The 14,102-nt window shown below is 44.2% G+C and overlaps 2 protein-coding genes across 5 annotated transcripts in view; both read right to left on the reverse strand.

The window, feature by feature from the left end:
* LOC308068089 (sulfate transporter-like) overlaps window positions 1-4,475 on the reverse strand; it is a 29,845-nt gene extending 25,370 nt beyond the window's left edge. The window contains exon 1 of the mRNA XM_080398076.1: window positions 701-4,475. The gene's annotated coding sequence lies outside the window, so the exon portion shown is untranslated. The remainder of the gene's footprint in view (window positions 1-700) is intronic.
* Window positions 4,476-4,578: 103 nt separating this feature from the next.
* SLC26A2 (solute carrier family 26 member 2) overlaps window positions 4,579-14,102 on the reverse strand; it is a gene marked incomplete at its 5' end in the record, with an annotated part of 32,394 nt that continues 22,870 nt past the window's right edge. For 3 of the 4 annotated variants that reach the window (XM_080398077.1, XM_080398078.1, XM_080398079.1), the window contains one exon: window positions 4,579-13,481. In XM_080398077.1, the coding sequence (XP_080254203.1) occupies window positions 11,976-13,481 (1,506 nt within the window). In that variant the 3' untranslated portion in view covers window positions 4,579-11,975. The remainder of the gene's footprint in view (window positions 13,482-14,102) is intronic. The other variant, XR_013929855.1, reaches the window with a different exon arrangement.

Genomic DNA, 14,102 nt, shown 5'->3' on the forward strand with positions numbered 1-14,102 from the left:
TTTCCCTTCCCCTTCTTTCAGTAACGAACTGTATCTTTCCTTAAGACTCATCATTCCTCCCGTCCTTAAAAGATGACCACCTCATATGCTTTACAATCATTCCTAGTTGTAGTTCATTTTGTGTCTTGGTCTGTCTAATGTTGTCTCTACACATTTTCCTTTTCCATCTTCTTCCTTAGCAAATGACCCAAATTTCCATTTTCTGTATTATTCCTTCATCTTGAAATTCAGTCACTGAAGAGCTGGCCAGGCTGGTCTTTTAAGTCATCTGGTTTGCTGGGATGAAACACATCTGAGCACAATCCGTCTTTGGGTTTTGACCTTATTTAGGAAGCATTTATTTCCAGTTCTGGATCTCTGATGTCTCCACCACGAAAATGGGACAGAGCACTTATTCCATTTGTGACAGTATCTAGACTACCTTTAACCTCCACCCTGCCTTCACTGCGGGCTGCTGCTTTTCCTTCTAACTTCCATCCTCACTTATACATTCTGGAACTCTTTGTTACGATTTCCTTTACCACCTGATATACCTTGGTAAGCCTTGATATAGCCATGCTCTTCTACCTCTCCAAGGCACAGGTTTGGTGAGCAGTTCTTTTTTTCATTCCTCTCTCTCCGTGCCTCCCCTGCCACCCTTCCCCACACATTTTTCACCCCCTTTTTTGTGTGCAAACTCCCAGTTGCTTTTATACTCAACTTTAAAATATTCCACGCTTCCCCTGCAGTTATGCTCTCAAGGCCCTTGTTCCAGCTGGCTTCTCCACATGTTCAGTTCTGTGCACTGACTTCTTGGGAACAGCAAGCCTTCATACTAGGGCAGCTTCTGCATGGTCCTCTCTGTGCTGGAAACGCAGGCTGTGGGCACTGAGGAGAGCCCATTTGATGTTCTCCCCAGCAGAAAGGATGTAGGAACATAGTTGGTGACACTGAACACTGTGTACATCTCTGAAATCGCTTTTAGTGCATGAGGTGAGGCCAGGGCAGAAACCACAGACATTTCACATTTCCTCTAGCAAACGTATAGCAGACAGCTTAAAAAAAGAAACCCCCAGCGGAACTTCATGTGACCTTGAGCTGGCTAAGGCTGAGCTGCCTTCCAAATGCAAGGTCACCACAGCTACCTGCTGAAACCGCTTGTTTTCAAATGCATCTTCAAGGGTTGTTCTTTATTGCCACTATAAACTCACTTTGCTGTTTAGCTCCATTCTGGGCAAGGCTGGGTTGGACAGATGGTGTGAGCTTGAACAATGCAAGTGCAGACAGGATGTTGCCTGCCAGTAACATGGCACCCTCTGCTTTTAATCCAAGCAGAAACCATGAAATCCAAAGTTTTTGTTTATGACATGGATTGTCAGCAATGTAACATCCATCTAGGCAACAGCCATTGCAGCCAGCTAGAAACAGAGCGGTGGGAACCCAAGCTCAAGGAAAATGCAATAGCGGGAATTTCAGTTTTCTAGCCTACAGTAGAAAAAAATCATGAAATGACCTGGGTTTGTGATTGTTCCCCAGGCATTTTGCAGCAGGGAAGTGTCGTGAATTCAAATCTCTGCTGCTGCGTCAACGCATAGTTTTTGTTTAACAGGACAAGCTGGCATCTCCAGTTTTCTTTGGAACAGAGCTAACTTCACTGCACAAGGATTTTTTATTTGCTTTAAAGCTTGCACATACACCTATGACTATTTGGCTTCTGGAAGCCTTTCAAGTAGCACCCCAGGTGTCTTGGCTCCATAAATGGGCCACCCAGACTTAGTATGGCTGCACCCCACTGCTCCGCAGTTACTTAGAACACGTGCAACTTTACCAAACAAAAGGCAAGTGAGCCAGGTAGTGGAGTCAGGTATCTAAGAGAGATGCTTTTCCTTCCCTTCAGATTTGGAACTTGACAGTCTTATTGGAAGGCTGCTGATTCAGTTCCACTTGGAAACTGATTTTCAATAAGTAGGCATCTGCAGAACATCACCTTTTTTTAAGGGAAAAACAAGGAAAAGGAGACAAGCCCAGAATCAGTCCCACTGCTGAGATATGGCAAAATGCAACAAAAGTGCCCCAGGACACAAAGGCTGAACAGAACCTCCCCGATGGTTTCCTGGAAAGCAACTATTCACATTTCTGCAAGAGATAACACCAGACAATACGGAAAGCAGTACACTAGATCATCCCAGAAAATAGAAGTTTTTTCAGCCTCCTGTTATTTGGCAGGGCAGTTTATGCTGATGTGCAGGGGTGACAGCACAGCGTGCAAGGCAAAGATAAACTTCTCTCCAGACATAACCACTGTCAGCCTAAAAGTGTCGCTCACCCTGTGACTGCACACGGCAATGCAGTCACACCACTGAAGTTTGAGAGGGATCAAGGAACCTACAAATAAATAATGATAAGGAGCATCTATTTAAGCTACTGCTTGCTCCCAGCAATTAACCATGAAGGCAGACATACAAGGAACATTTTCTAGTGTGTTCTGAAAGGTGTGAGATGGAACGTACGTCCTTGGAAAGAGACTCAGTGCAGAGGTAGCACATCTAAAAGGATGTGGAAGAGTATCTTTGGCTGCAGAGGTCACACACCACCCATCAACTGTCCAGCCATCGAGGACACCGCAGACTGGGTCCACCCTGCTAATGCTCTGCTACAAGCCCTTCTCTCAGCACTGACACCCACTGCTAGAAGACAGAATAAAAGAGCACTTCCAAACACACCAGCAAGAAGATTTGGGGAGCATTCCCAGTTTATATAAGGAGGGTGAAAATAACTCCTTGCCAACTTTTGCGGCATTTTGTTGCTGTTTTCATGTTTTTCCCTGCATGATAAATGTCCAGTGTTTATAATCCTTTTCCAATTTTTCAAGCTAATAACTAAAAACGCTATAATGGCTCTGTAAACAGACTAAATTGATTACAGATAAATACAGTGGAATAAAAATGGGGAGACGCATTTCTATTTCATACTGAATTGGCCCTCAGCCCAGGCTATTTGGCATTGTTTCAGGCCTGACCTGTGTGTGCTGCCTACAAGCCCTTCATGGCACTGAGGCTGTGCTGGTGGGATGCTGCTTCCCTCTGTAGCTGCTGGCTGGCTCACAGGGTCACCCTATTTGCAGCTAACACAACCTGCCCCCCCCCCCCCCTGCCCAGCACAGCAGGCTCTGTGTCGAGCAGAGCCCTGTGACCAGCTCCCAAGCGAAACCAGCAGCCATCCCACACCAGTTCATTGTGCACCAAGGCAGTGGGGAAGGATCCTACAGAGGTCACATCTCAATGTCACAGGACAGAAAGAAGCTCCAGCAGGTGGGTAAGAAGCCCAGAAACCACAGCCCATCTCCCACTACCTGCCACACAACCAGATCGGATGTGCTATTAAACATGAGCAGCTTTTCCCCACGACACAAATGGTGGGATGGACTGCCAGCGTGCGATGGGAGTCAGCAGGTTTGAGAAAAGGGGTTATGAAGCTTCCTGAAGTGCCGCAAAAGCTGTAACAAAGGTCTAAGTGCTCAGGAAGTTTCTAGCCTGCTGCTTACCGGGTGCCGGGAGGGCTCTGCATGGGCTGGACCCCTGGAACACCTTTCCCAAGCTGCCTCCACCACGCTGTGACACAGGAGACAGGGCTGGGGGGATCCCATCTAGTACAGGACCATGTATACTGAGAATTAGCTGTCCCCAGGTCAGGTAGAGCCTTGATTAGCATGGGTAAAGGGTGCTGCTGATTGGAGCCGGTTATCTCAGCTCTGTATCGGCAGGAATCAGAGTGACTCCACCGAAGGCAACAGCTGTCCTGTGCTTTTCAAGAGAGCAGAAAGCTCGTGCTGGCATTCTCTGTAATTGAGTGTTCCTACCACTCTGTTGGCACCAACACAAAAATTACAGCATGTGTGCTGAGGTCTCCTAAGGTAAAAGGCATCCTCAGGTAAAAGCTGAGCCACGCCGGATCAAGAAAACCTTTTGCATAACTCAAGGACATGTGTGCAGAGATAATGCTCGCAGTAAGTGCTCAGAACTGTACCCAGCGCTGCTCTAATTTTTGTTCTGACTCTTACTGGCCGTGACCTGACCAAGTCATATAACCTGTTATGTCAAGTAGCATTAAAATACATGGCAGCAAGTTTCTAAGCCTGAATATGTAATACCATGTGCTATAACTACACATATTGTAAAGTACAATTAGCACTAAACCTGACCAAATGTGTCATTTCTTGCATCTTGGGAATATGGACCTGGCCCACAGGAGGGTGCTGCTCACCGGCACATCGTGGTCATCACACTGCTTATGACTTACTATTCATGAGACAAATTGCAGCCTGGTTGCACAGAGCACCCAAGTCAGGGCGAGGTAAAAGCCACATACTGTCAGTGGCCTGGTGCGCGCTGGCAGGGACCTCCCCTGCGTGCCTGCACGGTACGCACCCCGCGCAGAAGGGTGCGCATGGCTGTGTACTCACCCTGCTCTGCAGCGGGCTGGGCACCACTGCCAGGAGAAAGCGGGATGGCACTCACTGCTCAAACGTGCGTGGCTTTCCTTTTTAAAATTTATAGCTGCAGCACCTTCTGAAGTATCAAGCATATGTCCGACAACAGATAAAACCATAAATATAATCTTTTAATGCTCATAAAGAAATCCCAAAGATTTTACCGTATCTGACAGAAAATTTTTGTGCTAGCAAATCTTCTACAATGACAATAAGGCACATTATAATTTCAAAATGACAACTGATACAGATCTAACAGAGACAGTGTAAAGGAGGGTCAGCAACATGCAGAGGCTACACCCCACAGCTGATGGCAGGACATAAGACAATGATAAAATACAACTTCCACCACAAACATCTGGCCGGTGAGTGCAGCACTCAATGACAAGCTGATGGCAACACGTCTCCCCACACCAGGCACAAGGCAAAGTCCGTGTCAGCGAACACCCATCCAGCACGGACTGATGCCACACAGCAAGGTGACTCCCCAGCGCCCTGGAAGCCACCACCAAACTGGGGGAAATGTTGTATCCTACCCTTACTGCACAGATAAGTAACAGTAAAAAGTAAGGTGATCTTTTATACATACTATACAAATTTTCCACATTTTATTCAAATAAACTATTTTGTAAACTGGTTTGATCTTGTGATCTAAAGCAATGTGATCTATTCCATTCCTGAGGTCCCTGTTTGGTTAAACTGATTCTCCAACTTGAAAAAACTACCCCAGGCAAAATTTGCCATTTTGTTTATTCTGCAAAGCATTAAGTCACTAATACCTAAAATTATTCTCAATTTAAAATAATCCAAAACTCATAACCCAGAATATACCAAGGTACCAGACATGATGGTCAGGGACTCAAGAGGCTGATGAACTCAAAGCATCGTGTGCTTTCCAGAAAAAGTGAGGCTTTACCTCTCCTTAACCATGTTTCAGCTGCATTTCAAATATACATAAAATTTACTTCCTTAAGTCAAAAATGACACATAAAAAATATGGACCCAAGTCCAGCAAAATGTTTCACTATCTTTCTGTGGAGTCCTGAGATCATCTGGGGGCCAGGCTGAGCGCTAAGTGCTTTCAGAGCTGGAGAGAGCAGGAATTTAAATATTTTTGGCAGTAAATCTTCTCAATGGAGATTTGATTCTCCATCCACTGCTGAAATATTTTATTTGCACATTAGAAAACAGCAATATGCCTTAGCTTATACAATCTCTAGAAAACAAAATAGAAAGGTACTAATTATACTATGAACTAAATATATATATATATATTAAATATTTGCCATTTTACCTAAACAAAATCCTCACTTGTAGCGTTGTAATTATCTCAAAAGAAAAAGCAAGACTCAGAATTATTTCCACTTCAGGTGGAATTTCACTAAAATAGTAAAGATCAGGTAGTTTTTCACATGAGCAGCTGATCCTACAAAAGCTTACAAACATGATAACCAAGTGCAAGTAATTCTTGGGACTTAACAAGGCCATTCACAGTGCAAAGTCTGCACCAAAAGCATTGCTCATTTTATCTATGCCAGCATAGTAGAAGTGCAAAGCCCTTCCAGTGTGGGCAGTTACATCAATATTGAAGTCTGACAACAGTATCCTACATTAAGACTCAGCAAAGCAAAATAAGCTGCACAGATACAAAGCACCTTGTATGGCATGAGCAGCAGACAACTATCTGTCACAGCTTCATTAGCTTAGCCGTGTCAGTAAAAGAAAATTTAAAAATGTAAATCACCTCAATCATTTAATCACCTTCCCAAAGCATGTGAAAATAAAATCACAACAGAAGATAATGCCCTGAAACAAACTATTTGCCTGAAAAGTTTCACCTTCAACTCAAAGGGTTTCTTCTCATTCCAGTTAGTATGATCTTGTTCTAGACCAGAAGTCTCCTACAACCCAGCCGTGCTCTTCGCTGCACTGGGAGCACTGGGAGGGTAAGGTCCAGGCCAGCATGAGTGTTCCTGTACCATGTCTGGAATGGAGACGTGGGCGACCTGACTTCAACCTGCTTAAAAGCTTTGCACCGGCAGCACTGGAGATGACAGCAGGTAGCTAAGCCTGGTGGAGAACAGTGAGTTAGCACAGCCCTTGGGTGAAAGGTTCAGGAACTGGACCCGAGGAGATGTGCAGTGTTGCTGGTCTTCTCAAGGGAGGTTTGGCCACAGAAAGACTGGACCCCGCCAGGTATCACCTACATTTAGGACCTGGCACAGGCAGAATTCACCACCAAACTCAGCACAATCTGTGGGAGGCAGCTGGGTATCAACTGGCTTAAACCCCTGGTGCAACAGCCAGCATGCTCTCCTGCCTGCAGCACCTCACCCCTGCACTTCAGACCCATCAGCAGGGGATTCTACAAGCCAGCAGAAGTGAATGGAGATGAAGGAATGACTGCTTTTTCCCCGAGAGTACTTTTCCATTCATCACTGCAGCCTGACAGGGAAGGAGCACAGCAGTCATGGAAGCTCTGCTCCCAGCACGGCTGGGAGAGCCATGCGCAGACTTAGAATAAAATTAGATAAAAATAAATAAGCATGAAAGCAGAAATCCCTTACATATGTAATTCAGGACAGTGACTCATGCAGCAGCACTGCACAAGAACTAGGTCCTGCGTTATTATTACACTTGTTATGGAGACAGGCACATGGCTGCGTACCACGGAGTCGCAGTAGCCCCATAATAAAGACACCTCCAGGTTAATCTGTCATCCCTGGGCAGCACCGTTACTCCTGCAGCTACACAAACCCTCACACAGCCCCACTCCAGGCTAAGGCTCCAGCGTGCTCGCGACGGGGCATGCACAGTGGTGCTTCCCTGCCAGCCGCCCACAGCCCCCTTTCTCCCAGCCCCAGCACCCAGAGGACTGGTGGGGTCTTGGGAGTTGTTTTACACTCCCTGTTCAGGAGCTTTAGCCTTATCAAAAGATCTGGCATGAAAACTGAGTAGCAGGTCACACATAATAGCAACATACACAAAGGCAGTGATTCTTCTATTTACAGTCAATCATATGCAATGTCTTATGACTAAACACAGAAGTGTCAAGGAGGTGGAGGTGGGTCTTGCAGGGAATTAGAGAGGAGCAGATGAAGCTGCAATGGCTTACAAGGGAATTGGGATCACTATATCACACAAGACTAAGGTTGGCAATGTCATTATAAACACAAAAATAAGCACCATGTGCCCCACTGCAGTATCCTTCCCTGTTCTATGAAGTGAACGGAAAATTGTTCCCATGTCAAAACATTCACATAAGTGAATCATTTATTAGTGCAACTGCCACGTTACGGGGAACTGACACCACTGCCTATAGCAGCAATAGACGTATAGAGCGAGCCTGACATTTAGCAGACTACTGCAGACATTTCCAGGAGTCCTTAGTATAGCAGAGACTGGTAATTTCCATAATGCTGTGTTGTTGTCATTAATTCATGTGCTAATGATCTCTTAATCTTCTTCATTTAGACTGATAATTGCTGATTAATACATTTGGGAATGGAGATCAACTTATTTAGTGTCATCTTCCAGTCTGGCCTGGGGTTCTGAAGGTTGCACCTGGGATGAACGTTCCTGTTCTGGACAGATGCATAAACCCAGAAACAGTCGTTCTGAGATTCCTTCTTTCCATCGATTACAAATAAAGCTGTGAGGCAGGGATAAGAGAAGCTGTAGAAGGCAGTGAGTAGGGCAGGCTTCCCCTTGTAAAATCTGATACGTTTTCCACTGTTCATTTGAAACAGTAGAAGGCAGAAGAGCCCTTTCCAGGAAGAAACAGGAGTATCACAAAAGCCTAACTGGATAGATATAGCTGCTGCATCTGTCATACAGCAGCAAAAGGTATATATATACACGTACACATATGCAGAAATAGATGTGTACATAAGGATATATAAAATGCCTTTATAAAACAAATTCTTTAGGGCAACAGTTTTCAGTCAGTGGTCCTTGACTCCTAAAGATGAAATTGGATTACTTCTAAAGAGTCCTTAAATATATTCAAGCAAAATGTGCTTCTTACCAGTAGGCTTGAATCAGATTAATGTCTCTGTTAAAAAACTGTTCTAGGCCTAAAATGCAAATGGCTGAAAACCCACTGTTTTAAGAAATTCCAACCATGATAAGCTCTAACCTTTTGTTAATTCCAAAGGACTCTCTATTATACTGAACTCTCTGGCAAACAGCATTTATTTCTGTTACCTTTTAACTATGGCTGTGTGCATTAATATAGACTTATTAATAATATGACCTCTGGACATTATCTTAAATAAGAACATTAGAAGTTGTTATTTTGGTTGGCTGGCTGCTTTTGCTGTTGCATTTTAATACCATTTCTTATGCTTTGCTTGAAATGGAATTTGGAGGCTATATTGTCAGTTGTGGCTGCACAAACAGCAAAATGCGGCCAAATACGGTGTGCTCTAGCTAAACATAAATCACTTCAGTATATCTTCTAGCTGTAATCTAAATTAATTCTTTGAAAAATCAATTTATGGCTGTTTTATTGTGCTTTTATGTAAACAAATACCCAGGAGCTACAAATATGAATCCTGCTAGCAGTGGAAAGTGCACACTTCTTGGAAGTAACAATGCTATTCCTCTCTTCCTGGCACAGGCAGAAATGGATTTTAAAAAAAAATCTTTTAATGAATAATTACTGTTTTTCCCTTCTCAGTTAGAATTCAGCTACACAAACCTATGCGCGGTGAGAGGTCAAAAAGTCTCCACCTTGGCAGCGTGGCAAGAGTACAGGAGAGAGAGGCTGTGAGTGTAAATGGGAAAGACTCACCCAGAGCAATTTTGACTTTACTTGTAACCCCACAAGCAGCCAACCTGCCCTAGAGGAAGTCTCCTGGCCAGCTGCTCACTCCTCCTCTCCCTCTCAGCTGCCCATGCCTAAGAGGCAAAGGGGTGAGAACAAGTAGCTGTGGGTAAGTTGCAGTAACATATACTGCTTATTGCTCACTGAGCTGTAATTTTTCATAAGGGCTTTGAGAAGAAGGCACTGCTTTTAGCACTGTTCTGCTATCTTGAAAAATATTAGTTAAAAATCAGCGTTTATAAATGGTATCGAGCCTTTTGGTCAAAGTTCTAGAGATGCTTTCTGGTAATGTGGACAAACTGTGCTGAAAAGGGCCTCCCCCAGGCCATGGCACTGCCATCAGCTAAATGCACGTGTACGGGTCTGCCCCACGCCCCTGCCACCAGCCAGCTCACCATGGTCAGGCACAAACCCCTGACAAACCCTCCCAAGCTGGACCTGGCTGCGGGAGCCGCCACAAGTGTGCCAGCTCTCTCTCAACACCAACCCAGAGGCTCTGAATGGGAACCCAGTGCAAAACAGGTATGGTGAGGAATTAAATCTTAATTTCTATCCTGTACTCACTCCCTATGTAGGCGTTAACCCCACTCACTGCTTTTACACGGCTTGGGCTAATCCACTCTGCTAATATCGATTCAGTAATTGTAATTATCCAAACAGCAGAAGGGATTCTTAGCCCAGAATAAAGAAGTTCATGTAGGAGGTTACTGCAGAAAAGAAAAATTTCAGCAGTAGCTATTTGGGATTCATCCTCTTGTATAAACATGTCTTAAGGCTGAGAAAGAACAGTATTTGTTGTTTTTGAATACTACAGAAGCTTTAGCGTTTTCTCTTTGATACTTGGAGATTTGGTTCCTTAACAACGCCAGTTTTAGAACAGACCTCAGCTATGCGCTCTTCTTCAATATATGCTACAGCCACCCGCCACCTCCCCCAGTGTTTCTATATTCTCTTATGAGGTCCTAAAAAATGTACTAAGTTCAGTTAACATACAAAGGTTGCCAGGTCCTGGGACTCATCTTTCTCCCATTTAGTCCTTCTCTCGAGGTCCCAGCACCTAGAGTGAAGTGATACATGACATTTCAGCTTTCATAGAAAGAACAGTTACTGGTCCTAGCTCAGAAAAAGAAGAAAATAATCCTAAACTCAAAATGTATTTCTATTTAGCAAATGTTTCACAATTCATATTGCATTTTATTCCTTTTTCGACTGCTGGCTCATTATTTTTGAACAATTAAGGATGAGAGTATTGTCTGTATACAGCACCTTTTCCCTTTTAAAAGCTCTGAAGAACCTGCAATTCAGACTGTAAACTCCCCTGGGAGAAACCATCATCTTCCAAGGATGTACTGTGTGCTATGTATAGCTGGTACTCAGTGAAAACTGTTACTCTCTCAATTCTGCCTTCATAATTGTATTCTACTGGTACAAGAAAAGAGAACCTCTTCCTACCCAGTGCTTGTATTGCATGAAGAACAGGCACTCTTTACTGTTCTGCATAACTTAAAATCAAAGTACATTTTATTTACACTCACATGGTAAATAAAAAATATTCAGCAAAGAATTTCTCTGGCTCCTTTTCTAATGGCTGCATTTCTTGGCCTGTCCACCCCCATTACCTAAGTCCATGACAGAGCATGCTTAAAGGGTCTATGGTCAATAAAACCTGCATTCACACATGAAGTCTGTACGACATGGACGGATTTGGACAGATGTTGGATAATCTATTTGGCCCTTTTCATTTTGGTGCCTGTGATTGTTTGCCTCTTACATAAAACTGGCTATAAGGGGCTGTTTTCTGTCGAAACTCAAGAATTAAGAGATTTTCCTGCATCTAATGTCCACAATTCTAAAGAGCTCTTAAATATTAAGAAAATAAATGACTGACCATAAGCACGAATCAGACTTCTAAACAGTCACCTCTGAATAAAAATCAGTCAAAAAAAAAAAAAATCAAGCTAAAGAGGCAAAGTTTCCTGGCACATAAAAGGCCTGTGTAGAAATGAGATAACCATGCCTCCACTGGCTCTCAGGAGACAATGACAAAGCTTGTGGAGGTGACAGGTAGTTAGAAGCTATTCGTTAAGACCTTTACATGCATGTTTAGATTTTCTTTCTCTATCCGTCTCAAATTCAGGGAGGGTACAAAATCACCAACCAATCACTCCACAGTAAAGACCAGAGCAAACCATTCCCGTCAGCCATTCCCTAGAAAATAAAAGGCTGTGGCGATACGGAAAAGCAATGCAGAAATGGGGACAAGAAATCAGCTGCCTCTCATCATTTGGCTGGACAGGATGCCCGAACTATTTCAAATTCCCATCCCATCCATAAAGACAGGATTGAAATAAAGACTTCAATGCTGACGATCAAAACTCAGAGGGGAACTGAGACATGGAAAGCTCCAGAGAAAAGAGAAATGAGATGAACAAGCTGATGAAAACTCTTAGATTCACAGATTGGCCATAATCAAGTTAAGGATTGTCTTCATTTGGTACCACCTATTGAATCACTACACCTGGCAGGCAAATTTAAAGCATCAAAACAGACTGCATATTAACCTGTGTGTTAACCACAACCCTGCTTCTTTTTTTTTCTGAGTGCATATATATTGCATAGACATACAGACCCACAGCCATTTTTCCGAAGGCTTTGTTCCAACTTGCTGCCTTTCCACAACTAGTTCTTAGAAGTGCTGGTCCCACTGTGCCCCTGTGCACCCAATGCAAAGTCCACAGCCTGGTGCACGCTGTGAAAGAGAAGGTGGTCCTCCCCCTCTTTGAAGAATTCTCCTCGGATCAGGGAACTCCTCACTGAAGGATTGCACTGGGCCAGTAGCACCTGGACATCTATCTCCCTGTAGTCCTTGCAGACCTCTTTGAGCGTGCGTATTCCTGCTGTGTCCAGAAACTGAACTGCACAACAGTCAATCACTATTGTGTGAAACCCTAGAGGTTCAGGGACAAAATCCATGGAGATGCTGGTCTGGTTGCCACCAGAATCCATCTCTTTCTCTCTAAGCATTCTTTTTTCTGCCTTTTTCTTTGCTGCCTTCACCCAGACTGGGTTGACCCCTGTTTGCTTGTACAGAGTAGATTTAAAGCACTCTTTGTTGATGTAGTAGAGGGGTGCTTCAAAACGGAACACCACGATTCCTGGCTTGGTCTGCAAGTTCTTGTAAGCAGACAAAGATTCATATGTCTCAGACTCTGCCACCCAGCCAAGCAGCGGTGCCTCCGGTCTCTGAGTTCGGAAAATGACGCAGAGCATAGAGAAGCAAACACCAACCAAAAGACCAATCTCAGTACTGATGAGTGCTGAGGCTGCCATAGTAACTACCCAGATCACTGTGTCCACTCGACTCAAATGCCACATTTTTGGCAGGTCCTTGAACTTCCGCAAGGCACCTCTGAGGTTTACAATGGTTATGACAGCAAGGACACATTTCTGAAGGGAATAAAATAAAGGTGCAATCACAAGGAGGACTAATAGGATTACCAAACTAGTCACCATGCCAGACATCTGTGTCCTACAGCCTGTGGACTCTTTGACAAGAGTCTTGGCAAGAGCTGCACTTGTTGTGAAGCAGTGGAAGAAAGAGGGAATGATGTTGCAGAAGCCAATGGCATACATTTCCTGGTTGGCCTTCACAGAGTAACCATGCTTTTTGGCGAACATCTCTGAAAGGGACACAGTGATGGCAAAGCCAATAATAGCTATGGGGATAGCATCCAAAGCCACATTAGGAATCAGGTTCCAGTCTGGAGGGCGGGGTGGCAGAAAACCAGTTGGGATGTGTTCAGCAACACTTGAGCCGTAAGTCTCTCTCAGCTTCCCAAAGTGAGATGCCAGAGTAGCTGCCACAATCACGACTAGTTCAACTGGTATTGGAGCCTTGAGCCTGGACTTAAAATGTTCATTAAGCTCTTTGGTTGGGATAAGTACAAGAAAGCACAAGAAGCTGGTGATGAGATCACAGATGTTGGTCTTGTGTATGTTTCTGAAGATGTTTATCCACGTGGCTATGAGGGAGCCGATGCCACTGCTCCGTGGAATGTCCAGGCCCAGGAGGTACTTGGCTTGTGACGTTAGGATGGTGAAGGACGCACCCGTGACAAATCCACTCAGCAACGAATCAGAGAGGTACACTGAGACAAAGCCCACTTGAAAGAAACCCATGGCTACCTGGAAGGAATCAACAACACACAACAGATTAGGATGCAAATTTTGCAGATGTCATCACTGCGGGGCTCTGGAGGAAGGTGGGATAAAAACACCCACTGTGCACAGTCCTGGAGGACAAGGCATGGTCTGAGCATGGAAAAAAAGAGTCTCCAGGATTCAGCAGCTCCTGGTGCACCGCACTTAAAAAAAATGCATTTCTAACACAGAGCAGGCTTTTTGGGGGGGTCTCTGTACTCTGAACCTGTTACTGTTTGCTCAGTCGTTCAGTTGTAAATTCTAGTTACCCAAGTGGGCAAAAAAGAAAGCCTGGGGAAAAAAGCACTTGAAATACTGGCTACTGCTGCTGTTTCTCTCCCAAGTTCTTACAATCTCTGCGAACTTTGCAGGGATCCAAAATTTTTCCAATCCAAATTGTCTTTGTCTATCTTACACTGGAGCCCACAACCTGCAATAAAAATACAGCTTATGGCCTAACAGCTCTACTTGGCACTGTATAAAGTTTGGTGCATCTGACTCAGAAAGTATATCAGCTGCAAAGTCTTGTGATGCAGATTATATAAATAGAGATAAATTTTTGAAGTGTTTTGTCATTCATTTTTAGTAAAGCTAGTTGAATGGACA

The sequence above is a fragment of the Falco punctatus genome (assembly GCF_963210335.1).
Source record: "Falco punctatus genome assembly, chromosome: 8".
Classification (NCBI taxonomy): domain Eukaryota; kingdom Metazoa; phylum Chordata; class Aves; order Falconiformes; family Falconidae; genus Falco; species Falco punctatus.